Source organism: Aricia agestis, chromosome 9 (assembly GCF_905147365.1).
Source record: "Aricia agestis chromosome 9, ilAriAges1.1, whole genome shotgun sequence".
Classification (NCBI taxonomy): Eukaryota; Metazoa; Arthropoda; class Insecta; order Lepidoptera; family Lycaenidae; genus Aricia; species Aricia agestis.
In genome coordinates this window covers 6,567,051-6,593,551 of record NC_056414.1, presented here as the reverse complement: position 1 = coordinate 6,593,551, position 26,501 = coordinate 6,567,051, and the positions used below count along the sequence as shown (strand labels likewise).

The following is a 26,501-nucleotide window of genomic DNA, read 5'->3' as shown; positions in this document are numbered from 1 at the left end:
ACATATACAACTACGTAATATTATTACTTTTGAACCTTTGCTGGTCTTTCACAAATTTGTAAATACCAAAATTAGCCAAATCAGTTCAGCCGTTCTTGAGTTTTAGCGAGACTAACAAAATTTGAAATATAGTCAATAGTCATTGCTAAGTCACTATGATTATAAAATGACGAAAATTATTGATACAGGCACTGAATGTCGATTTAAAACTACAAAATAAATTGAACAGGACTTGGCTTTTATAAGATCTGAACCGGAAAACACAATGACAGATTAGGTTTTTTACATTTTTTACAATGTTTTTGTTGTGGTAATAAAATGATCCTTGTAAATTTCTTTACAGCTAAAAGCATTGCCATGAAACCTCGTTAAAATAATTAAATTAGGATCAAATAGCTCTATTATACGTCTTTATCGAAAGAAGCTTTAAAAATACTGTTGTTATTGAATTCAAAACGTTGCCATAACAAGCGCCCTTGCTTTTATTCAAAGATATCCAAGGCTAAGTTCCAAACACAAGTTTTGGGAAGACCCATATTCGTGTCCCGGTGGATTAAACACGTGAAAGAGGTTGTCTATGTTAGTAACATACGATATTTTTCATAAAAAGAATAACACCAGCCAGTATTTTTAGAGCTGAAATAATTTTCTGCGAAAACGTCACCATTCACAAGTTTATTTGCGCAGTGCGCTTTGTTTTTTTTTTTAATGTTGCATATTATGCAAAGAAAGTACTATTATTGAGTTCTGTGATTCATAAATATATTGCATTTTGGAGATATTACGAATACTGACAAAATAAATTAATTTTGGACAACCCTATTGGCAACTTGTTTGGTTGTTTTAATTGCTTTCCTATCATTTTGGTGTCTGATTTCTATTGGCAATTTTTCAAGTCTTTCAAAACAAATAATTTCTTTATGTCGGTAACTCAATTTCTATTATCTATATAATATAGTAGGTATATTCCACATCCACTGTATTAATTTTCCAGAAATTTTTCCTAACATAATATTATTCAGTCCTAAGGGCAAATAATAGATAAGGGCAACAACTCTATCGTTGGTAGTAATTTCGCAAATTAGATTGTTGTCAGAAAATACTGGGATTGCCAATAAAAAAACTTTCCGAAGTATAAACTCTTTAACTACTAATAATTTTGTGTTTCACGCGTTTCACGATACTTAAATTGTTTTTTCTTCTTTCCAGAGAGCCGTACCTGCACAACATCAGAGTTCCGCTGCAAGACCGGCCGCTGTATACCCATGTCCTGGAGGTGTGACAGCGAGAAGGACTGCTCCGATGGCTCCGACGAGGAACCCAGCATATGCAGTAAGTTCTAGAACATTCCAGGAGAGAATATTCTAATCCAAATATTCAACGAAATCTAGAATAAGTATTCGAAGAGCATTGAGTATTCTAGCATAGTCAATCAACGAGTTAGTCTAGCTATTATAGGATTTTGTATTTTTGCGCTGTATATGCGTTTTAGCGACAGATTAATATGATGGAGAAAGCACCATTATATTTATTTTACAATTTATAGGCTTACTAAACAAATACAACGCAAAGTGGCGAACGAAGACCTCAAAATATATTCCAAATATTTACGTCCAAGTTTGCGGACAACGCCCAAAATTGTTAAAACTGCTGGGACGTCAGTAACTTACTGGGGTAAATAAACAAAGGGTTCGGGTGTAATTCCCCAAATAAGGAAATGCGGGGAAATTCTTTTTGTCTATGCCGGCTGATTACCCCTTGCTCGGCCTCCGTCGTTCAGAAACGCCCAGTGACAAGCACACTCGTATTTTCACCCCAAATTTTATAAACGCTGCGTTTGGATGATGTACAGCTCGACAAGGCTTTAAATGAACGTGGGTGACATTGACGGGAGCGCTGCTGGTAAGGGAGAACTGTCAAACACATGTCAAAAATTACGTTTTTGTATGATAGAAGCGTTTAGTTCCTTTTCTCGCGAAGTTCATTTAAAGCCTTGTCGCACTGTATTCTGTTTCTTAGCCAATCCGTCTTCCTAAAATTAAATTGACGCAAAAATATCCAAATTAACCCAAAAAGAGGTATAAATCAAAAAGTTGAAAAAACAAGAGGCATAAAATGAAAAAACATTTTCACAAAGTATGTTCAAAAATACGTACTCCCGAAAAATGATAATCTAACAATTTATGAAGGAAGTTCCTCTGTTGTTCTGGCCGCCCTCGACGTGGATTAAAATCTTAATTACGGCCAGGAAGTTTGCGTTTAATGTAATAATCTTTGCCCTTTCATTCTAAACGTTTTAAATTGCCAATCGACAAAGCATAAGTCTCAGCCAACAATATTAATAAAAAAACAAAACGTCAATCAAAGGATTTGACAGTTCCTATTTTAAAATTACTTTTTTCGAATGAATTTAAATTATGAATAGAATTATTATTAGGTACTTTCGATAGCTGAAGTCTAGGCTTTAAAGTGTTTTATATAGTATACTGATTTTACACTTTAAGTTTAGTCAATATTTTGTAAAGGTTATTTATTGGAATATCAACTTAAAGTCTCCAATTTTAGATTGGTACTAAATAAATATAAGGTACGAAAGTGCGATATTGCGAAGACAGCAGTTGGCGACGAATGATATTTCACTGTCGGCGAAGAAAATTGAACTTACTGTAGTCGCCTTGGTAGTCGCTGTATTTATTAGGTAGACATTTTCCTTATTGCTTTATGCTTAATAACGTGATAAAATAAAGTTAAAGCTAAAGTAATATAAAATACAAAAATATGCCAAACTACCAAGTTTGTACACAACACAAAGTCCCTTTCGTTAAAAACGATGACGAAATTCGTTAACAATTTGACATTAGTCTTCGCAAGCGAAATGTCATTTAGCGATGACTTATGTCAAACCGCACATACATTTTGATAACGTACAGTGTGTCAAAAAAGTCATGAAATTAAAAAGTGGCAACATCGTAGTGTCGTCCCTTTTTTTTTTAGATTGATTTGAAAAACACTACGATGTTGCCACTTTTTAATTTCATGACTTTTTTGATAGACAGTATTTCGTCATCGTTTTTAACGAAAGATACTTTGTCCAGGGCCGTTCGTTACATTTGCATTTCTACATCTAAATTCTCATAATACTAAGTAGTAACATAGAGTAATTCAATATTTTTCCACTTCAACTTTCTTATTTCATAAGCTACTCTCCTTGATACAAGAGGTGTACTTAACTTTTAAGTAGATCCTGGAAAAATATTGCTTCTAGAAGACAATATAAACGTTACCTTGTAATAGGCTTATAGCTAAAACCTTGAGTATATTATTAGATTAACAGATAATGTTCTAAGCTCAACAAGAAAACCTAATTACCAGGGTAAGACTAATATAACAATTACCTAGTATTTACCCAGGTACTTACTCGTTAGGCGCTCCGTTTTCTTTTAATATATTTACTAAACAGCCCAAGTGCTTAACCCGTGATTGTATTATTTAAATGTAAAGACATAAAACGACATTATGCCAGAAATAACGAGAATTTAGTAACATTAATTACATTAAATTTTCCGAGTTCAGTGGAGACGTAAAATTAGTACCATCCCCGTTTATCCACTTTGCATTTTATTGTATTTGTTTTAAAGTCTCAATTACTACAATGGTCCGAGCTGTTTTACTGCCTTAATTTTTTAAAATACGTTCTGTAACCATTGTCTTTAGTCCCCATTACTCATGAAAATGTGATAGGATCTAAAATACCCTTCAGATCATTTTACACTTCCATTTTAAATTATGAACCAATAAAATTACTCCAGATATCATCCCAATAAACTCTCGATTGGCAATCAGTTGTGTCAACATGCTATGTAAACTCGCAGGCTCGAAGCGCGACTGTCCAGCGCACAATTTCGTTTGTGCCAATGGACAGTGTATACCCGGAGCTTGGCACTGTGACGATTCCCCGGACTGTGCAGATGGATCCGACGAGCACAGCTGTGGTAAGGTAGCATGACGATGGGATCAAGTCATGCAAACAAGGATTGGTATCGCAAACTTAGCAGGGGCGTTTCATACATAGCGGACTCAAACTTACCTGGGATTATCTTGTTTCATTCACTGCGGACTCAAACTTAACAGGGCCTGTATTGATTTCATTGATTGTGGACTTAAACTTAGCATAGATTGTCTTGTTTCATTCATTGCGGATTCAAACTGAGTAGGGCCTGTCGTTTCATTCATGGTACGGACTCAAACTTAATAGGGATTGTCTTGTTTCATTCATTGCGGACTCAAACTTAGTAGGGCCTGTCTTGATTTCACATACAAGACGTACTAAAACTTAGCAGGGATTGTCTTGTTTCATTCACGATGCGGACTCGAAGGATCGATGTTTAGGGCCTGTATGATTTCATTCATGGGCAAACTGAAACGGTTGTCAATTGTCATCTAGGGACTATCTTTAGGATTTTACGTTTGCCTGTAATTTTTCCAAAAACAAATCATATTTTGGATTCATGATTTAGCATGATTACCTATAGATATTTTAGTAAAACTATCATGACCTCTTGCGTCGTTTTTGGAAAAGTTACCCTAATCATGGTATCTCATTTCATATGGGTATTAAGCATGTGCATGGGTTCAACAGAAGTGGAGGCTTGCGGCCCAGAGGAGTTCACCTGCAGAGGGAAGTACGGGGAGTGCGTTCCTCTCACGTGGATGTGCGACGACAACATGGATTGCACGGATGGCTCCGACGAGAAGGCTTGCAGTAAGACCCATTTCATTTCGTTGAAAACGCCAGTAACGTCGACTAGATCTTCCTCGAAGACTCTAGAATAATCAAGACACTCTAGAGACTCTATATAATATTTTAGAAGACTCTAGAGACTTTAGATGAGTTTAGAGACACTTTATAGTATTCTAGAAAACTATAGAGACATTTAGACGACTTTGGAGACTCTTTATAATACTCTAGATTCTAGAAGACTCAAGAGACTTTAGAGACTCTACAAGACTATGTCTAGAAGAATATTCAAAGACTAGAAAACGTTGCTGGTATTTTCGACTCTCAGTTCTGCTTGCGGTGCATGTTTCACTTCATATTAACAACAATTTGCACTCTTTTAGCTTATAAAATGTACTTTTTATCCAACTACGACAAAGTTGGCAATATTGTTAAGATAAGTAGCATAGTCGACACATAAAATATGAAAATATGTAGGCCATCAATATTCTAATGGTGGAAAGGGTGCCGAAACCCCAACATATTAGACCCTGAATTACAATTTTCAACACTCGATCAACAATGTTTACTCTTCTTATGCCTACCCGAGCGCGAACTGAACCCTATACCAACAGAGTAAGGCTCAGAAAATTATGAAAATGAGGGTATCAATCAATCATTGGATTTGTTGATCGAACTCGGGTTTTCTATTAACGTTTTGAGGTTGTTAAATTTAATCTTCGCTGTAATCCACAGACTCCAAAACAAATGAAGTGTTGAATGACTTTACATTATTTGAGTAGAAATTGTTTTGTTTTCGAATTCAATTTAATTGGATTAGATGGCAGTCGTCAGATTAACAGATGAATTTTAAAAGGCTTATAATAAAGCGTGGCTTAACTCAAAAGTGTATTTATTTATAATATTATCTGCTTAAAGTTCCAACAGCGGATGAGGCCCGAACTTCCTTTAAAAAGTAGATATTTGTATCAAGTTCTGTACTTCGGTAATTATTATGTTATAGCATAATGTTGAGAGAAGGCCAGAATAATATTATTATGCTTTAAGAAACATTTTATAATAAGAAACGATAGTGATTTGTAAATAAGATTTTAATGTTGTGACTTTATGAAAGAAATAAGAGTGTTCATCAATAATGTACTGTGTACTTACATAAAAGTAACAAAACAAAACGGCTTTTACGGTGAATATTTTGTAAGAAAAACCAAATATAAACACATACCTTTACAATGATTCTCGCTTTTTAAACCCATGAAAACAAACATTTTCGTAGCTTTTGTATACAATTTTCAGTATATGTATTTTCCTTGTCAGAATTTTTCTTCGTTCTATCGACGGTGGCTGTTTTGTGCGATAAAACAATTAACTTTTTTATTATGAGCAAGTAATAAAAAGGAAGTAGCCTCATTTTCTTCACAAAAAAGCCACTACATTAAAGTTTGAGCAAAAATCTCGGTTCCGAGAAGTACTTAAATAGACTTTTTCCTATGCAAGAGTTAAGTTGTTTTAAGTCGGGGACTTGCTCCTGAAATCTTAATATTGTTTTTCGAAGCGGTTACAAAGGAAACTCTTAAGTAATATAACCTTACATTTTTCATGCTGCTTTATACCTGTCGATAGCAAAAGAATTTCTCGGAGTGGTTTTCCTGAGTATTTCTAAGAAATTTTTGTGGAATAATTCCTTTCGGCTGTCGAAGACCTTATAAATCTCGGGTTTGGGTTATACAGGATGTAACAAAAATAAGTGATAATACTTTAGGGTGTGTACGTGTTCCTTGTAGAGAGTTCACTGTGAAAGTAGCAGCGCTGAAATACCAAAAAAAATGTTCACTTTTGTATGGGGAAACTCGTGACGCTCGAGCCATTGCCCATACAAAAGTGAAAAAAAATTTTCGTCTTTAGGTGTCTAAAGTATTATTACTTATTTAGGGTGTCTAAAGTATTATCACTTATTTAGGGTGTCTAAAGTATTATCACTTATTTAGGGTGTCTAAAGTATTATCACTTATTTAGGGTGTCTAAAGTATTATCACTTATTTTTGTTACATACTGTATATTGAATGAATTACGAAAACTGGCAGTCGCTTTCATAGATGAGAAATGAGACGAAATAAAAGTAACTTGATTAGGCTGAATATTAACTTATTTATCATTATTGCCAACATTTGTCCCGAATTGTTTCTCTTGATGACGTTCTGTTTATTAGTTTGATTATTACTTCTTTGTTATTAAGAAACTCTTACACTGGCTCATATTATATTATATAGACTTATTTATACGTACAACACCAATCATAAACATTTTCCTTTACAAATACAAAAACATTTAACCCCCTTACATATAAATTAACTAGCTTTTGCCCGCGGCTTCGCTCGAATTTCGAATCGATTCGAAAATCGTGTACAATACGAATATTCTTGCAAATCTCCTTTAGAAGCATGATGTTTTTCCAAGACCAAAAGTAGCCTATGTTACTCTCCATTATTTCAACTAAGTCGATGCCAAAAATCAAGTCAATTGGTTCCTTCGTTAGGCTGCGAAGAAAGGACAAACAAACAAACAAACAAATACACTTTCGCATTTATAATATTAGTATGGATAGTTGTTTCCCGCGACTTCGTAGGCGCTACCATAGTATAATAACGGAAATGGATAATTCTCTCCTTTTTATGGTCCCTTACCTACTCAAATGGTAAAAAACGGAACCCGATTACAAAGATATAATATCAGCCTGTTCGTCTGTCCATAACCAGGCAAAGCCTCCCTCATATAATAATTACTAGCTATTTGACCGAGCTTTGCTCGGTATTCGATGAAAATAACATTTTCTAAAAATGATTCCTAGCTAGATCGATTTATCGCCCCCGAAACCCCCTATATACTAAATTTCATGAAAATCGCTGGAGCTGATTCCGAGATTCCAATTATATATATAGATATATACAAGAATTGCTCGTTTAAAGATATAAGATAAAACACTCGAAATCTGTATGTTTCACATGTTTCACTATTAATTAATATCTTAGATAGGGGCAGGGGTAAAGCCTCCCACATATTAATCAAACGACACGCAAAATCTGCATGTTTAGTTTTGATTAGATTCATTTCACTTTTAATAAGTAACTTAGTTTGATTCTAAAGAAGGAGAACTAAAACTTAACACTAACGACGCAACAACTTCTTGCTTGGCAACATTAGCAGGAGGGGGGGTTTGGGGGGGCGCAGCCCCCCCCCAAGTAGGGGACAGATGCTAAGTTTGATTATAAGTATATATATATATATATATATATATATACCAGATGTTAATTTGGAAGAAGACAAATATATCTGCGAAAACCGCATTCAAATCGGATCAGTAGTTTTCGTGTGATGCTGGAACAAACATACAGACAAAAAACTAACCACAGTTTTGGCTTCTATAGCGATGTAGTAACAGCCCCCGCTTATTATTTTTTGGATATCTTTAATGTACACAATTGTCATTTCTACAGTTTTATTATATGTATATAGATTAAGTAGTAACAATAAATAATTAATAATTATCTTTTACAATGTTTTGCCAACGTATAGGACAAGGATAAGACATTGTAAGGCGTGTCTTAGTGCCAACCCACACGTACCACAACCACACGACATCGCAACGACAAAATGTCGTCGAGCTGTGGTTACATGTGAATGGTGTCGCTGCAGCATTTTGTGGTTGCGTTGTGGTACCGACAAAATGACGTTGCGATATGGTTGCGACGTGGTTGCGTCGTGTGAAAGTCGAACTATTGTAGTTCGACTCCGCTTTTATAGCGGAAACACGTCTTGCCCAAACTCATGGATTTCGAAGAGGACACATTATTGTTCGTATCCTTGCTACTATTTCAGAAGTCTAGCTATAGCGGTTCTTTAGATACAGCCTGGAATCAGACTGACAGACGGACAGACATCGAAGTCTTAGTAATAAGGTCCCGTTTTTACCCCTTGGGTACGGAACCCTAAAAAATCATAATAATAATAATATTATTATTATTATATTTAAAAAAAAAATTAAATAAAAAAATATATACGGCAACGAAAAATGCGAGTAACGAAACGTACTAAATGGCGTACCCGTTACTCAGTACCAACTTTTGCTTTGGAAGAGCGCGGGCGGCGTGTCGTTGCATCGACGCAACTTTGTGGTTGCGATGTGGTTGCGACGTGGTTGCGACGTGGTTGCGATGTGGTCGGTATTTTACAAGTGGTCGACAACGACTGCAAAATGTGGTACGTGTGAATGGTCCAGTTCATTTACAATACGAAATATACGCTCGACCACGTCGTGTGTTTGGCGTGTGGTTGCGGTTGTCGTGTGGTTATGGTACGTGTGGATTGGCCCTGAATGTCAAAATTTGTAAGGGGTTAGTTAACTTACTCTATGTTTTATAGTATTTTCTGTGCATAAGCAAAACCTACATGAATTTTCAGGGATGTGTCGACTGTCGTGCGGCATTTGCCCTATGACGCTTTTCCGCTTTTGACAATTATTTGTTTCATAACTATGACAATGACAACCGCACAGGCTGTCGTCCGGCGCGCAATATTATGATACGTTACCTGGGATACGACCTTGGCGAAAATCTGAATTGTCATATTTTAGTGTTCGAAAAGGAGCCAAATTTAAAACGGTTGAAGTATGGGAGTTACGTTTCCTTAGTTTTTATCATAGATTTAATATATACTGTCGGTTTTTATTATTCGTAGCATGGCAACACCGAAAACGTACACTTATTCAACATTCCAACTGAAAACTTACTGTTAAAAGAGTAAGATTTTAGTGCATGCAAGTGCATAATTATATGAAAACAATATCTGGAAAGCGACGTTTACGAAAGAATATTATATAATGACATGGGTGTTGTTTCATTGTTCGTGTAAGGTAACCTTAACAGCCAAGGCCATTATTGCTAACATTTCGCTTTTCTCATTCTAATGCTACATTTCCTCACTAATTGTCGGCCACTTGACTCGCCTGTAATGCTTTATTAATTCCAGACCTTTTCTCGAGCCATTTCTTCGAAATTAATTTCTCATTGTGTAATGCTTTTTTGTCGTTGCAATATGTTATTTAATAAGCGTTATTGTTAAGCTTTTGTGGGAATGGTATTGCATGCTTGGGAATTATTTTTTAAGAAATTACTGAGAAAAGATCACAAGACATCTTGTGTAAAAATCTTCCAAAATATTTGGCATAATTATGTAAAGGCTGGTATGAAGTGGTTCCTTTTGGGGATTTTCTTACATAATATTTTTCTAAGAAGCCAGTACGTACCAGTATATTCGGCAAATCAGCGGCCGCCCTAATGTAATTCAGCGTGTCATCTAATATTGTACTGTCAGAGAAATTCATAGGCTGAATTATACAAGTACGCTGGACTTATGATACCCAACTGTTTTGTGCCTATTTGAAACGGATTCAGCGCCCCCAATGCGGGGGAAGAGAATTAAATCTGATATAACTTGCAAATGGCCGCTTAATCGCTATTGGTTGTAGAAACTAGTATTAGTTCCAAGTACTCCCACTACTGCTATCAGCGCCAATATGGTGACTTTCAAACGTCATTTTTACGTCAGATTTAGTTCCCTTCCCCCGCATTGGAGGCGCTGATTCCACTTCAAATAGGCACAAAAAATAGCTGTCATTTCACAGTGTATCGTAAGTCCGGCGTACTTGAATAATGGAGGTCAGTGTCATAGGCAGATAGTGGACCCATGTCATTTAGTCGCGTCTTGCGAAGCCCAGCAGATCAAGGCTAAGACATAGTTTACACGGTCAGTCTGGCATCAGATCAGTCCACCAGTCTGATCTAGATTGTCGGGAGAATGATCGTGTAACCGTTGATTGACGAACTGATCATTATTTTTTTTTTGTACTGTCCGGTCATCTTTCTGGCGTCAGTCTTAGACGTCAGGACTGAACGGATGCCAGACTTACCGTGTAACCGTACTCTAGCATTTAATTGACATAACCCAACCAAAGTAGGTCGGCTATGAATCAATTTATTCGATAGCACATTAGCGTAGCATAGAGATATCTCACTCTCGAGATAATTAAATTTTGACATTATAAAACGAGTAGTTACTCGTCTCATAATGTCAAAATCTCGATCTCGACCAAACTCTATAAAAATCTACGCGAGAAAAATGTTTGTCATGCTAGGGTGAATAGAGATGAAGAGACAAACCATCAAACATCGAGAAAACATGTAGAGTGAGATATCTCGTTGGCGTATGCTAGATAGGCTGAAGTCACATCTAAAATCAATATTTAGACGAGACCTGTCGGTCCGACGAGTTCACGTGCGGCAACGGCAAGTGCATCCAGCAGCGATGGGTGTGCGACGGCGACGACGACTGCGGCGACGGGACCGACGAGGTCAAGTGTCCGACGCCGACCTGTCAGCCCAACAGTCACTTCTCGTGTGCCGACGGACACTGTGTGTCGGCGAGATGGCGGTGCGACGGCGATATAGACTGTCCGGATGGAAGTGATGAAACGGTGCGTATGAAATATATTTTAGGGACCTATCAGACAGAGCGCAGTTACGCGTTCAAGCGTTCGAGCTGTCAGTCGCACAGGAGCAATTCTGATGTGGCCCCCTGTGTAACGTAACGTAATACCACAGAATATATATTTATTATTTGGTAATACATTATACAACACAAAGAACGCAAGACCGCTTGAACGCTTGGCCGCGTGACCGCTCTCTGTCTGATAGGTCCCGTAATATTATAATTCTACTGTACGTGTGTATGTCACTGGACTGCTCCGAGCGATCAATGTTGCTTCCAGTAAAAAATCAGTGTGATAGAACTATGTGAAAATATAGCTGAAAGTTAAATAGAGCTGAAAATCGAGCGCATGAGTTTCAGCGACAAAAGTATATACCTATTATTATAATATTTAGTTGTCAAATCCTATGTTCAGTCAATTGCATTAGTCCAGAGATTCAATATACTCTTCATTTTTTCTGGCTTTCTCTGGAAATATTAAAATTAGTACTAGATATTCTTACCTGCAGGTACATTATTATCTGTCCAGAAGAAATTATTTCGGTTCCTTAGTCTTAATAAAATAGGAGACCAAAATAATCGGCCAAGTGCGAGTTGGACTCGCACACGAAGACCGTACGTTATAGAACAAAAATAGGCCAAAAATTGTATTTTTTGTAGGGGAGGCGGGAGTCCCTCTTAATTTTTTATTTTATTTTGATATTATTAATAATTATTAAAGTAGACATACAATAAAGGCCTTCGTGAAAATAACATGTGCCTACCTGATGCCACTTACCATTACTGATATAGAGCAAAAAAGGCCGAAAAAAATCACGTTTGTTGTATGGGAGCCACCCTTAAATATTAATTTAATTTTGTTTTTAGTATTTGTTGTTACAGACATCGAAGTCTTAGTAATAGGGTCCCGTTTTTACCCTTTGGGTAGGGAACCCTGTGAAATGATCACTAATTTAAAAGAACATAAATTACATTATTATGTACGTAATTCTAGATAGTAAATGTACTGTATCTTGTCCCCGCGGGGAATGCGTACCTAATTGAGCTCTATCTAATTTATTACAATTTGGTACATTTATAACGGAATTAAAGTCTGTCTGGGGAAATTCGGTATTCTAGAATAGGGCGGATCCGCATTTCATGAGCAGAAGATAAACAGGATGTAACAAAACTAAGGAATAATACCTTAGGACTTAGGTTATGTATGTGTCGCTTATAGTATAAAGTTCACTGTGAAAGTGGCAGAGCTGTGAGAGCAATTTTTTTGTGATTTATTTGGGCAAGTACCCGAGCGTCTTGACTTTTCAGCGCTGCTACTTTCACAGCAGGGCCCCATGCACGCCCTTAACGCCCTTAAAGTCTTTTTCACTTAGTTTTGTTACACCCTGTATGATATGGAATTATTTAAAAAGCCGTGTAAATTTTCTTTGTGACAGACAATTGACAAACTAGCACACCGATCACATAGTGGTAAGCGATTACCTACTGACGCCAATAGAATACTCGTGTATTAGTGTATTAGCGTTTTTATTATTATTCGAACCAACCAAAATCCGTTGAGAAGTTAGGTACCAAGTTACCAACCATAATTCCAAACATGGTCCAAACATAGTGTTTAAAAATACTTATTATTATTCAGCGTTTTTACGCTGAATAATAATAATAATAAATTATTTATTTGCACATACTACAAAAAACACACGAACACATAAATAATCGGCCTCGCGCGCGAAAGGTTGGGTTCCGTACCGTTATAGAGCAAAAATAGGCTAAAAATTGGATTTTTTGAATGGGAGCCCCCTTAAATTTTTATTTTATTTTAATATTATTATTACACATATTATAACAAAAATACCCTAAAAAGACAAAAACAAAAGAAATTGTTGTTAATAAAATAAAAATACAGTACATTTAACTTTCACAACTTTTTCACATTAAAATGCCTTTTAATATCTTCTGGTGTAAAATCGGGTATAAAAGATAGTTTCCGATCGCAATACAGGTGCTTTTAACGGCAAGTTACGTAAATACTGTGCAGCGATATTGCCAATTTAACTGATAAAGTGCGGTAATTCAGAATAGTGGAACGTTTTAAATACAATGCAAAAGTGGAGGGAATTAAAATGGAATAAACGTGACCTTTTAAAGGCAGAAGAACGGTTAATACTGTGCTTGGTCATCGAGGGATGATGTTTTTTAATATTTTTTGTCAAAATGTTTGGACTTATACGGCGACCGCGTACTGTAACCTTTTTAACAAAAAATCAACCTATCAAACTATAAATATATTTTTCTTCTCAAGCTGAGCGCAGTAGTCAGGAAATATTATTTTTATTTTGAAAATTGTAATTTTTGTACAATAATCAGTTTACATAGAGATAGAGAGATAAATCGAGACGTAAACTAGCAAGGCAAAAAGAACCCAAAATTGAGATGTCAAATAGCCTACTTTAATAGCAACACAAAATCAAAAAAGCGGTTGTAATGCATTTTCGTGCCTCATCTTGCCTTTTCTTTGACTGACCCAACTAGCCCGAACCCGAAGCCTTCGGCAGATAGTGTGCTCTGAATCTTTGAAGCTCTATTCATAATTCAGATAACATTTTACGTAACAAAGTTCCGCACTAGCACTCAGACCAACTTCTCGGAAGTCCATTATTTATGAATCAATTTGGTGGATGTTTCTTAGCTTCCGATTTGATCAGTTTCCGAAGTTTGTAATTTATAAGTCACGCTCCAAACTGATCAATCAGTGTTATTATTGAAGTAGGGGAGGAAAATTTTAGGGGTATAAACTTTTGATGACTTGCCGTGGGAGATATTATACAAATATATTATATTTTTAGCTTTATTTCAAGCTTTTTGGCTTCAAAGACATGAAATATCTTCCTTAGCGTTGTATGGAGATAAGCACATATAATTTATTATTATTATTGCTATATTTATGACGCACCAAGCAGGCAAATATTGAAAATTGGTAACAATCGACAAAAACATAATATTATGTATTAGAATTTTATATTATACGTAGGTGTTTGTCATCATGTCTGTATCGCTTTGTTGGGGATAACGGAATTAAATAGAACTTGATTGATATATTTGTGCTAAAAAAAAAACCAACTTTTAACACACTCCAACATAATCCATAGATCTGCAACTACAATGAAAACTATCTTTACAGGGTTGCTCCACAACTCCCAAGATCACCTCCCCATGCATCGCCACGGAATTCGAGTGCCGCGACCGCATGACGTGCGTCCACCGCGCCTGGGTCTGCGACGGGGACAAGGACTGCCCCGACGGGGGTGACGAGGCCCCGGAGATCTGCCGGGGCAACGTCACGTGCAGGCTCGACCAGTTCCAGTGCAAGGACCACAGCTGTATCCCCGGGGCGCTGTACTGCAATGGGGACAAGGACTGTCCGGATGGCAGCGATGAGTTGAATTGCAGTGAGTTTTTCTGGATGTTTCTATATATCCTAAAATATTTGAGTTTTTTTAATATAAAATAAGAGGGCAAATGTGCAAACGGGTGATGGAAAGCAACTACCGTCGCCCATGGACACTCGCAACATCAGAAGTACTGTAGGTGCGTTGCCGGCCTTTTAAGAGGGAATACGCTCTCTTCTTGAAGGTTTGCAGGTCGTGTTGGTCCGGAAATACTGCTGCTGGTAACGATAATATTCTAGGACCTAGAATATTACTCTATCGACTCTACCTAGAATCTAGGTATAGGACGTGCAATCCACGAAGACGCGCCCCACTCCTAATCGTTTATAGTATATGACGTGTGCAAGCTTTCGCAATGTTTGAGTGTTATCGGTACACACTAATTATTGTAAATGAGTGCACGCGCATACTATGGAAAAAGCGTCACGGTAAAACGGAAAGATGCTCACCCAAAAAGTGGTGGGGCGCGTCTTCGTGGATTGCACGGACTATAGAGTCGATAAGACAGGTGTTTTGCATGCTCACAGGCAAAACTTTGTGTTGTGAGTTTGTGACTGTAAAATGACACGGATTTTAGGATATCTGTTGTTGAACGACAAAAAAAAGTAGAGACAGTGTCGGGTCAACATCGTTACCAGGAATTGAATATGAATTACTCATATCTGACTGATTGAAGATAGAGAACAAAGTAGAAAAGATTTGTAATTCACTACCATTGTTTCACCATTTCCTGGTGACAAATAGGCTATCCACTAATTAACTTGACAGATCAAGTATGGAGAATCTGTCAAAAAAGTTGTGAATAGCCTATTCGGAACTTTATCAGAAAGTGGTGAAACATGCCCTAACTAGATTTAAATGTCTTGTTAGTCAATTTAAATTCATACATAATTAATAGACTAGACTACATAATTTACTTGCAGAATTGCAAATTTATAACAGCGCTTTCGTAATGTAATGATACATTTTAAACTGGTTCAAAGCAGGCGCGGTCGCAGCCTGCAATTTTGGGGGGGCTCACTCACTAGTCACTACACTTAAGTATAATATATTTTTTTATCTGCGCCCTCGGACGGTTCTGGGTTGACAGCTATCTAAAGTCGGACGCAGTGGTGATTAGGGGATAGCTAGAAATTTCCTTTTAATTTGTCAAGATTTTAAGATTTTTCAATTTAACCTTAGATTTTGGGGGGGGTCATGTCCCCTGTGACCCCCTCCTTCGGACCGCGCCTGGTTCAAAGCAGTATTAGTACTTGTACTATTATCTATTCTGTGGTATTAGCTAGTAAGTAGATCAAGCTATGTAAAATCAGTTCCATGCTAGGCATTTTCAATTATATTTCGTAATTTACGGCATAATATAACTATACTTCTTATATCTTTTAGAATCAGTTAAATATGTATAGTAATTAGTAGGTTACATACCTAAGTATTATGTCTACTAAGTATATTGTACCGTACATTCTTGGTGGAAATTCATGTTAAACACTAATAAAACACAATTAACGTGCACTTTTTTCCCACTACAAAGTCAAATATAAAAGTACTTACTTAATTAAAAAAATATTTAATATACTGGAAAAAAGTGCACGTAAATTGTGTTTTGTTGGTGTTCAGTTATATAATAATTATGTTAAATAAGTTCTATATAAACTTTAAAATATGCACATTGCACGTAAATTGCTCAAAGTGATATTAAATATAAGTTTAATTATAATATTATGTTCATTGTTTATTAGACTATAAAATATAAGTCTTTCAGATTAATTACTGTATAAAGTTTAATAGCAACACTTATTTCTAAAACCTGACCTTCAAAATTATTAAATTTAGCTTTATCTGGGCGATAAAAGTACAGACTCATAAAATAATGTTCAAATTATTAAATGCTATTTTAGTCTCGTGTTATTTTTAGTGATGTAGAAACATTTTATCGATAAAATTCATAACATAATTTTTCAATTTTATTTTTTTTATTTCAGCGCGTCCAAGACCTCTATGCGACAAGAAGACAGAATTCGATTGTGGTGGTGGCATGTGCATACCGATATCGAAGGTCTGCGACAAGCACCCCGACTGTCCAAACTTCGAAGATGAACCTGCCAGCCGATGCGGTGAAGACGAATGCGCCAAAAACAACGGCGGATGCTCGCAAAAATGCGTCGACACTCCCGTCGGGTACTACTGTGACTGCGAAAAGGGATATAAGCTGGTAGACAACAACACCTGTCAAGGTAAGATTGGCCCTTAGGCACCCTAACTTACCCTTTAAGTGAGCCCAAGGTGAACTACTTTAAAAGATTAAAGTCTAGCCGACTTTTTCAGCTCTGTATCGTCATTGACCTGGTTTCGTTTTCTTTTCAACGCAACAGTTTATTTAAACGAAGATTCCAATAATTATAAACGCGAAAGTTTTCAGTTTTCTTTCTTAAATGTTTAAACAAAATACTTCCACGCTCATTAGGAATGGTAAATTATTTATCGGGATACTTGAACAATTCAGACGAGCGTCGAGTTGTATTAGCCGCTTCGGTAGGCATTGAGGGAAATTAGCATGATTCAATCCAAAACGCTAAGCCGTGTATTGGCGAGTGCTTAGAATAAACGTCACCCAATGCTGCTGGATGGAGATTAAACGAGAGAGTACAGTTCGTGATATTATGTTATAAGCTACGCTCACTGAATTCAAATCCACGCGGTATGGATTACGTTTCTGTTTAGTTGTTAGCCTACCCCTTCATTAATCCATAATAATTTTAGGTAATCTGTCACATTCCTTGCATTTAATCAACTGAATAAGACATATTACAGCAATGTTTTCACCATAGAGGCAGCTCCAGCATAGACAGTAAATTATTTTTGTTCGATGTTTGACAAGATTTTTGTCAATATCCTGTTTTGACAACGCGTCGGATTTTGGTCGGATTATTTACTGTACGTGCTAGTAGCGCCCTCTACTCAAACATTTGCGTAATATTCACTATTATAATTTAGTAAATTATAATATAAATAATATATATCGATAGTCGATACCGATATTCGATCTACATTAACTCCCCAACCCTAGTCACTAAAGTCACTTACACAATTTTTTCAGACATCGACGAATGCATGGACCCAGGGGCGTGTTCACAAATCTGCATCAACGAAAAGGGAACCTTCAAGTGCGAATGCCACGAGGGCTACGCCAGGGACCCCCGAGATAGGACCAGATGCAAGGCCACGGAAGGTCATCCTTCCCTCCTCTTCGCCAGGCGATTCGACATCAGGAAAATCAGTCTGGATCACCACGAAATGGTCGCTATCGTCAACGAAACTAAATCCGCCACTGCTTTGGACTATGTGTTCAGAACTGGAATGATATTTTGGAGTGATGTCACCGATGAGAAAATATACAAGTAAGTTTTCTGTTACATATCACTTAACAGTTATGCCGGGCGTCTACTCAATTGCTATGTATAATTTCGTCGATCTATCAAGCACGGCTCAGTACGGTATAACTAATAAGTACTTATATCAATCTGTTTTGGCAATGAGACGTGGTCCTGGTTTTTTTTTAATTAGAAAAATATATTGGGAAATTGAACACTTGTATGTGCCGAGGACGGCTTTTACATCGCTATATTCCTAGAAATCTCTGTTCTGAAACAGAAAATTCGGTCTATAAACATCATTAAGCACCACCATCTTATTTCAGAGCGCCTATCGACGAAGGCAGCCAACGGACAGTCGTGATAGGCGACCAGCTGATCACATCAGACGGGCTGGCGGTGGACTGGATCTACAACCATCTGTACTGGACTGATACCGGCAAGAACCACATTGAGCTGTCCGACCTTCAGGGCAACATGAGGAAGATTCTGATCAGGGACAAGCTAGAGGAGCCTAGGGCAATCGCGCTTAATCCTTTAGATGGGTAAGTTTGACTTTTATTTAATGAATCAGGCAGTGCCTGTTTCATCACTACCAACGCCCTGGGCGAGATTTCTTCGCCTAAAAAGCACATGCGGCGCCTCTTTTTATCCAGCGCCCTGGTCGCCTAGCCCCCCTCATTGCCACTATTGGAATCAGGAAATGAAGGATGTGATGGTGAGAGATTGTCGCCACTCGTGGATAGGATGGAGATATTAAAAAGAAATGTCAAACTTATCTTCACATACCTGGAAATAGTTTTCTTGTAGATACATAAGTTGTGTTGAAACGGAAGGCGTTGTATCTAGAATCGACTAGGTAACACATAGTGCCGGTTTTAGCACTACCAGCGCCTTGGGTGAGATTTTTCGGCACCCAGGGTAGAGCTAAAAAAAGGGAAGCCAGCGGCGCCCCTTTTAGTCCGGCGCCCTGGGCGGACTCCTAGCGTCGCTCCCCCTAACGCCGCTACTGCTTCTATCTTCGTGTGAATGCCCCTAAAAGTTCCTACCTCATTGATAAATCTTTATAAATAAACAATCGTTTATTCCATTTATTATTCACCCGTGTCATTATCTGGACCGTTTAATGATTAACTACACAAATATTTACATCATTAAAAGAATATTAAGATATCAGAGGTATGCAGTAAGTATCGTTTGTTTTTATAAACAAACACTTGTTTTATTTTTTACTTCATATATTTTAATCTAGTGAGGAAATAATAATTAATTACTGTATTCTGTATATTATAAACATTAAACAAGTTTAAAAATAATTTGTTGAACCAAAGAAGATTTCAAATGTAGGTAAATAATTAATTTAAATTACATAATAATATCTGCAACTGTTAGGTTTATTAATATAACAGATGGACCAAACAGTTTAGATAAATAACGCCTTTTTTATTAATTTGGCCATACAGCAGTCCTACAAGTATTTTAGTAGCGGCGTTAAGGGGGGCGACGCTAGGAGTCCGCCCAGGGTGCCGGACTGAAAGGGGCGCCGCTCCCTTTTTTTAACTCTACCCTGGGCGACGAAAAATCTCACCCAAGGCGCCGGTACCTTATAAAGTGGCGCCGAAAGCAGAGAAAAAAGGGCACCACAGGCGTCCTTTTTTTAACATTACCAGCGCCTTGAGCTGCAAAGAAGCCTCGCCCGACATTATTTATAGGAATTAATAGACCTACAAAGATCTTATTTATATTTTCTTTTCAGCTGGATGTACTGGACGGACTGGGGCCAGGTGCCGAAGATCGAGCGCGCGGGGATGGACGGCTCGCACCGGCAGACTATCGTGTCGTACGATGTGAAGTGGCCCAATGGTCTAACCTTGGATCTTGTGAGGAAACGAGTGTATTGGGTAAGTTAAAGCTATGGCTATTTTTTTGGTAAATATGTTAGTACGAGCCCGCGGCTTCGCTCGCGTTAAGAAGTATTATTATATACAAACTTTCATCCCCTATTTGAACCCCTTGGGGTTGGAATTTATCAAAATTCTTTCTTAGCGGATGCCTACGTCATAACATCTACCTGCATGCCAAATTTCAGCCCGATCCGTCCAGTGGTTTGGGCTGTGCGTTGATAGATCACTATGTCAATCAGTCAGTCAGTCACCTTTGAGTTTTATATATATATATATATATATATATATATATATATATAGATAATGAAAATTCTATTAGCCACTTCAGTCTTGAAAAGCCTATTCTATTCTATTCCTACCTAGCTGCAAAGTTAACTTCTGTGTCTGATCTCTTGCCAGCCTCAGTGGACTATGAGAAGAAAAGCGTACTGCACACACGTCATAGGCCCTTTTGAAATTATTCCTACTGTAGAGGTTGCAGCTGTAGGCTTAGTACCGTAGAGCGCTGGACAGATTTATTAAGTTTATCCGATTTTAGTGTCAGGGCCCGTACCACGAAATGGTTTTGAGACACAAACAATCGTACGAGAATGTTGCGTGACTCTAACAAACGTGAAATGACGTTGTTAGAGCAGGACGCGGCATACTCGTCCGATTGTTTGAGTCTCAAAACGGTTTCGTAGTAGGCCTACAGATCTTTAACACCAAATCGGTTAAGGTTAATAATTATTTAATCGTTTGTGAATATTTCAACCAAATCGCTGCAATTCCATGAAAACCGTGTAATCAGTATGAGAGCTTGATCATCTATTATATCACTTATATATCTTTATTGCTCAGGTGGACGCGAAACTGAATACGATATCGTCTTGCAATTACGACGGGAGCGGTCGCCGGGTAATCCTGTACTCGACGGACGTGCTGCGCCATCCGTTCTCCATCACCACCTTCGAAGACTGGGTGTATTGGACCGACTGGGATAAAACCGCAGTGTACCGCGCCAACAAGTTCAACGGGAAAGATGTCGTCGCTATCACGTCTACGCATACGGTGAGCTATCAGTGCTATCATCATATTAAGGGTTGTTGAAATTCTATTTGCCACCAGGTGCCGCGATACATAGTCTTAAGAGGAGTCCACACCGCCGTTTTTCCATACAAACGTTGTCCCCTGTTTCCTCCCTGGATAATGCCGGTAGAGTTATGATTTTTTTCCTGAATATCTATGGCCACTATTAGCATGTCCCTATGTTTTCTTTTTTTTTCATAATTTTATTATTAAAAAGATAAGAACGTCCAAAAACCCAAAAAAATTGCCAGATTTTCCTCTGTGTTCAAACACCCAGCACAAAACTGGCTAAAATATACAAAAAAATAAAACATAGGAACACAGCTCAAGCCTTGTTTTAATTCTTAATGAAAAAAGTACTTAAATCGGTTAAGTTTTGGAAAAGAAATCAGCGGACAACGAATCGAAGATTTTCTGTTCTTTTATTAGAACTTTTGTCGTGTTGTCTCTATCGCGCTCTACGGTGAGAGACTTGAGATTGATAAGACAGCAATACCTATTTTCAATTTCTCTCGCCCTTGGGTGTATCCTCTTAACGTGTCAAATAGACATATTATTGTGACACATGACAGCTATATCGTGACATATGACAGCGGTTTGATGCGATAGACCTGACGGCCCTACATCGCAGCAACCCTCATTAGGTACTTGTAAACGAGTACAGTGCCTTGTAAGCGATCAAATTGTTTGTCAAATTTTAGGTGTTAAGGTTAAGAGTAAGGGTTAGGGTCGTGGATACAACTATAAGATCACTAGGGAAATTCAATGAATTAAAGAAACATTACACAAAATTATTAATTATTTTCCTCGATAACAAGGATTAAAACTTCATGCGCTCCCAAAATAACAAACATTTTTTTTAATTATTTAGTGCCAGACTAGTGAGCCACCAGGCCACCAGATGCCGCTATTTAACCTTAGGGTCTATCGTGTGAAACTGATACCATTTGTCACGACTCACGATATAGCTGTCATGTGTCACGATAATATGACTATTTGACACGATACAGGGACATGGGAAAGAATCGACATACTGACAGATTTTATCGACGAAATGGCGGATTTCCATTGAGTAACTGTCAGTTTGTCCTGTCTGTCACTTTGTCTATTCTTCCGTAGAAAGAAACTGTTTCTATGGTGACCATGCTACGCCTGCTGGTAGCAAATAGAATTTCAAACACTCTCATTAGCCCGGATTAGAATATGTCTAATGTTTCGTATATATATAATAATAATGGTAATTTTCTTCCCCTCAGCTCCAGAACCCCATGGTGATCCACGTTTACCATCCGTACCGGCAGCCGGACGGCGTGAACCACTGCGCCGCCGTCAACGGCCACTGCTCCCACCTGTGCCTCCCCGCGCCCCGCATCGGCGCCCACTCCCCGCGGGTGTCGTGCGCCTGCCCCACCGGTTTACGACTGCTGCCCGATAACCAGATGTGCGCGGAAGACAGTGAGTACTTTTCTTGTTCTTTTGCACTATAACTACGAAGCAGCTGTGGATTTATACCCATAGACCAATACTGCCTATGGACGCTGCCGCCCATATTAGGCAGTATAGGCCTATTGGCGGCAGCGTCCTCTGACGTCCTAGGGCGAGCGGAAGCGTCCTGGGATGGAGGCAGAGTTAGTACATATTATAGAGGTGGCAAACTTAAAGTGGCCTTTAATCATAAAAAATAATATAAATTCGGCTCTGCTACTAAAATCCATATGGGACGTTAATATTCAGCCACTGCCGCTGCTCCCCGCTGCCGGCAATATTGCCCTGAATACTTCTGCGGCAGTAACGACTCGAGTGAGTGTTTACACTCGGCCCTCTACACCAGGGTTTCCCAAAGTGGGGTTCGCCATTCAACGGCAGGGCGTTCGCGACAAGATTTACGTAATAATGGCTTGATAACTGGCTGGAAAAGATGGCTGGATTCGTTACTCATTTGCGGTCACTAACGAGAGCATAATTTCTAGTTTGAGTATCAAGCAACAGGAGTCATTATTATAAATGTCCGTAGATGAAACTCTTCAAGCTGATTTCAAAAGGATGTCTTTGACTGATTTTTGGGCAGCTAGACAGGCACAGTATTTTGAACTCTCACGCAAAGCGGTGAATTTCCTTTTACCCTTGCTACAACATACTTAAGTAGCCGCGGTAAAGATTGGTACGCCACCTTAAGTTTATGTCCACAGTTTGTCCATACTTTCGCATTTCTACTGGTGGCCGTGCTAGCTCGATGAGTACTGGTAAGAACTAAATACAGAAATCGACTTGATACCGAGTCAGAATAAAGGTTAAAATTGTCCAAAATTACTCCTAGCATTGATTCCATTTGCGACAAGAAACAAGCAAACCCATCCCATTAATTTAGAAAGACATTTCTTTTGGCAATTTATGTGTTACCTTTTATTCAAATAGAAACCATATTTTCTTCAAAAGTAAATTGGGGGGGATTTCATAAGTTAGTAAGGGGAAGGGGTTCGCTGTCACCTGGAAATTTTAACAGGGGTTCGTGGAGCCGAAAGTTTGAGAAACCCTGTTCTACACTACTTGGCGCGTCGGGCATGACGAGTTCAAAACTTGAATTTCATAATGAATTCGTCTCGAATTTAACTATCACTGTTAAAATCTAGCATGGTAAAACATAATAATTACGTTGTGTTCTTAATAATCGTAATATTCCTAAGTCATAGCTGATAAGTGACAATGTTCCTACTTCCTAGGTATTCATATACTTGGGACTTGATAACGTAATGAACTGGAACCAACAACATTATAATTTTATTACACAGTCTTTGGTTAAGATGCATAAAATGAAACGCATATTGCGTAGCGAATTTTTTAAATGCACTGAAAATAATGCGCAAAAAAGATGATAATTATTTTTGCATATCTTTAGGTAAAGTCGCAAGCGTTACTTAACGATTAGGTAAAATTAAGTCGTAATATTTGGTTGTTTATAAAGATAAGTTATCTTTGCATCAATAAATAAATGCCGGCGTTAAGCGGTGTTACAAAATTAAGGAATTAATTTAAATACCCATTATCTATTTATTGGGTCTAAGTGGATAATAATATCATTATTATGGAAGTGTTATTACATGATATAATAAGCATATAAGTAATGTGTATCATATATTATCATGTTGCATAATCTTAGATGTAAGTTAAAACGTTAGGCAATCTACGAAAAGATGTTTTACCTGATGGAATAATTAAGCGAAAGCCAAGGACACATGCAACATTATATTATTTAGACAGCAGCAGCAAAAGGCAAACGGTTATTGTTTTTAGTGTTCCGTACCCAAAGGGTAAAAACGGAACCCTATTACTAAGACTTCGATGTCTGTCCGTCTGTGTGTGTGTCTCCACTCTCCAGGCTGTAACTTAAGAACCGCTATAGCTAGACTTCTGAAGTTTTTACAGATTGTGTATATATCTGTTGCCGCTATAACAACAAATACTAAAAACAAAATAAATTAAATATTTAAGGGAGCCCCTCTTAAATGTTTATTTTATTTTTAGTATTTTGTTGTTAAAGCGGCAATAGATAAGTACCTATACATAATCTGTGAAAATTTCAACTCTCTGGCTATTACCGCTCTTGAGTTACAGCCTGGAGACTGACAGACGGACAGACGGACAGACATCGAAGTCTTAGTAATAGGGTCCCGTTTTTACCCTTTGGGTACGTAACCCTAACAACTGTAATTTGAATTACTAAAAATATACGTTTAGCGCCATCTAGTAAAAGAGTAAGAAAACGTGTTGTCTTTACTACTGCAGCTCTCCGACAGATGGCATGTATTTCATAAGTCATCCAGTCAACCAACCAGTCAACATAATACTTGAATTAACTTTTTATACTGGCTAATATTAAATTACTATACAAACAACCGTGGAAATTTTATAATTTACCTACGCATTAGGAACCCACGAGTAAGTAAATATTTTAATTGGTTACATAAACAAAGTTAAAAGTACCTTGTACCTACCTACACCATACGATAGTATTTTCCATTTTGTAGCGAAATGTTTTCGGGAAATGATTGATTACTTAATTTGTTTTTCAATCTAGCAGATGTGCGTAATCTAAGAAAATATAATGAATCATTCCTTATCTAGTACCTAATTAAACAAGTACGCATATTATAATTACTTATAACGAAATAGAGCTTCTTACGCACCTACCTAATCCAATGTCTTATAAAAATTACCATGGTACTTTTTACGTACAAGTAGAGGTCAATTTTCAAACGTTTTCTAATTTTTTTTCCATCAAACGGTGAGTGGTGACTGGTAACTATCAAAGCGCACGGAAGTGCGCAGGCCTAGTTTCAGCAGGCCACGCGCATGCCGTGCACTATTTACAGGAACCGTTTGACGCACTTTTGATCTCCTGTAGCTCAGTGTCTATAGCGAATGCAAAGATAAAATTATACTAACGTAATTGTATATGTACTAGTACTTAAGCAGTATACCCAATTTCATAGGTCTATGTTCGGTAGACCCTAAAATAATATATCCTTGTAAAAATAGCTAATTTTAGCACTCACTCGCTCACTGAACGGTAATCGAAACTTCTAGGCCACTTCCAATTATCCTAGCGTTATAAAATTAGGCACACAGTTTGCGTTTTATAAGTATATATTAATAAAAAATAAGAAAGGACATTGCCAATCCTTATATGGAAGTTGGCCCAAGTGCTGCCCACAATGAAGCCATGGTGCATTTTGTTCCTCAGGCCAACCCTAACCTGTAAACCAAAGCGCTCGAAAATCTATCCCAGGGGTCAAAAGAAAAAAAAATTGTTTGTAGTGAATTATTTATTTACGAAAAATGAATTTGACAATAAAAAGCAACTATTGCATAATTATTATTACTTCAGTTTAACATCATCATATCAGTCACAGGACGTCCACTTCTATAGTTTTACATATATTAATGTAAATCAGTATTATTCATCAATCTATATTTACAATAATTAACATAAGTAATCAGTTGGTAACAGCTGTGGCAGTGACTATTACTTATTGTACTGTAATAGTATATCTATAAAAATACTATACAACATTTACATTACAATCATTATCATCATCATCATCATCATTCAGCCACAGGATACCATAACAATAAAACAAATAAGATACTAGTCGTCATCATCGTCGTCGATTAGAATTCTATCTAGGAATAAAGCTTTACTTAAAAATTTGGCTTCTGTTGATAGTTTAACAAATACTACTAGCGCCATCTATCGAAAGTATTGTTTATATTGGGCGTGGCAGGCCATGGCACAAAAAGAAAGAAATAGGTAACCAAAAACATACCTGCTAAAATAGGGCCTAGTTCCTATAGGCTAATTTTTGGCCTTTTTTTTAGCCGATAGGAACTAGGCCCTATTATACTTAACATGTTTTTGGTGGGATTAATAGGT

The 26,501-nt window shown here is 37.5% G+C and overlaps 1 protein-coding gene across 12 annotated transcripts in view; it reads left to right on the top strand.

Annotated features, from left to right (window-relative positions):
- The window catches only part of LOC121730503 (very low-density lipoprotein receptor), a 326,868-nt gene that overhangs the window by 286,909 nt on the left and 13,458 nt on the right, over positions 1–26,501 (top strand). For 6 of the 12 annotated variants that reach the window (XM_042119566.1, XM_042119564.1, XM_042119569.1 and 3 more), the window contains exons 3-13: positions 1,210–1,332; positions 3,873–3,992; positions 4,640–4,762; positions 11,038–11,264; positions 14,460–14,727; positions 16,710–16,961; positions 17,825–18,125; positions 18,425–18,643; positions 19,855–19,999; positions 20,843–21,052; positions 22,327–22,525. In XM_042119566.1, the coding sequence (XP_041975500.1) occupies positions 1,210–1,332; positions 3,873–3,992; positions 4,640–4,762; positions 11,038–11,264; positions 14,460–14,727; positions 16,710–16,961; positions 17,825–18,125; positions 18,425–18,643; positions 19,855–19,999; positions 20,843–21,052; positions 22,327–22,525 (2,187 nt within the window). The remainder of the gene's footprint in view (positions 1–1,209; positions 1,333–3,872; positions 3,993–4,639; positions 4,763–11,037; positions 11,265–14,459; positions 14,728–16,709; positions 16,962–17,824; positions 18,126–18,424; positions 18,644–19,854; positions 20,000–20,842; positions 21,053–22,326; positions 22,526–26,501) is intronic. The other 6 variants (XM_042119572.1, XM_042119567.1, XM_042119571.1 and 3 more) reach the window with 3 other exon arrangements.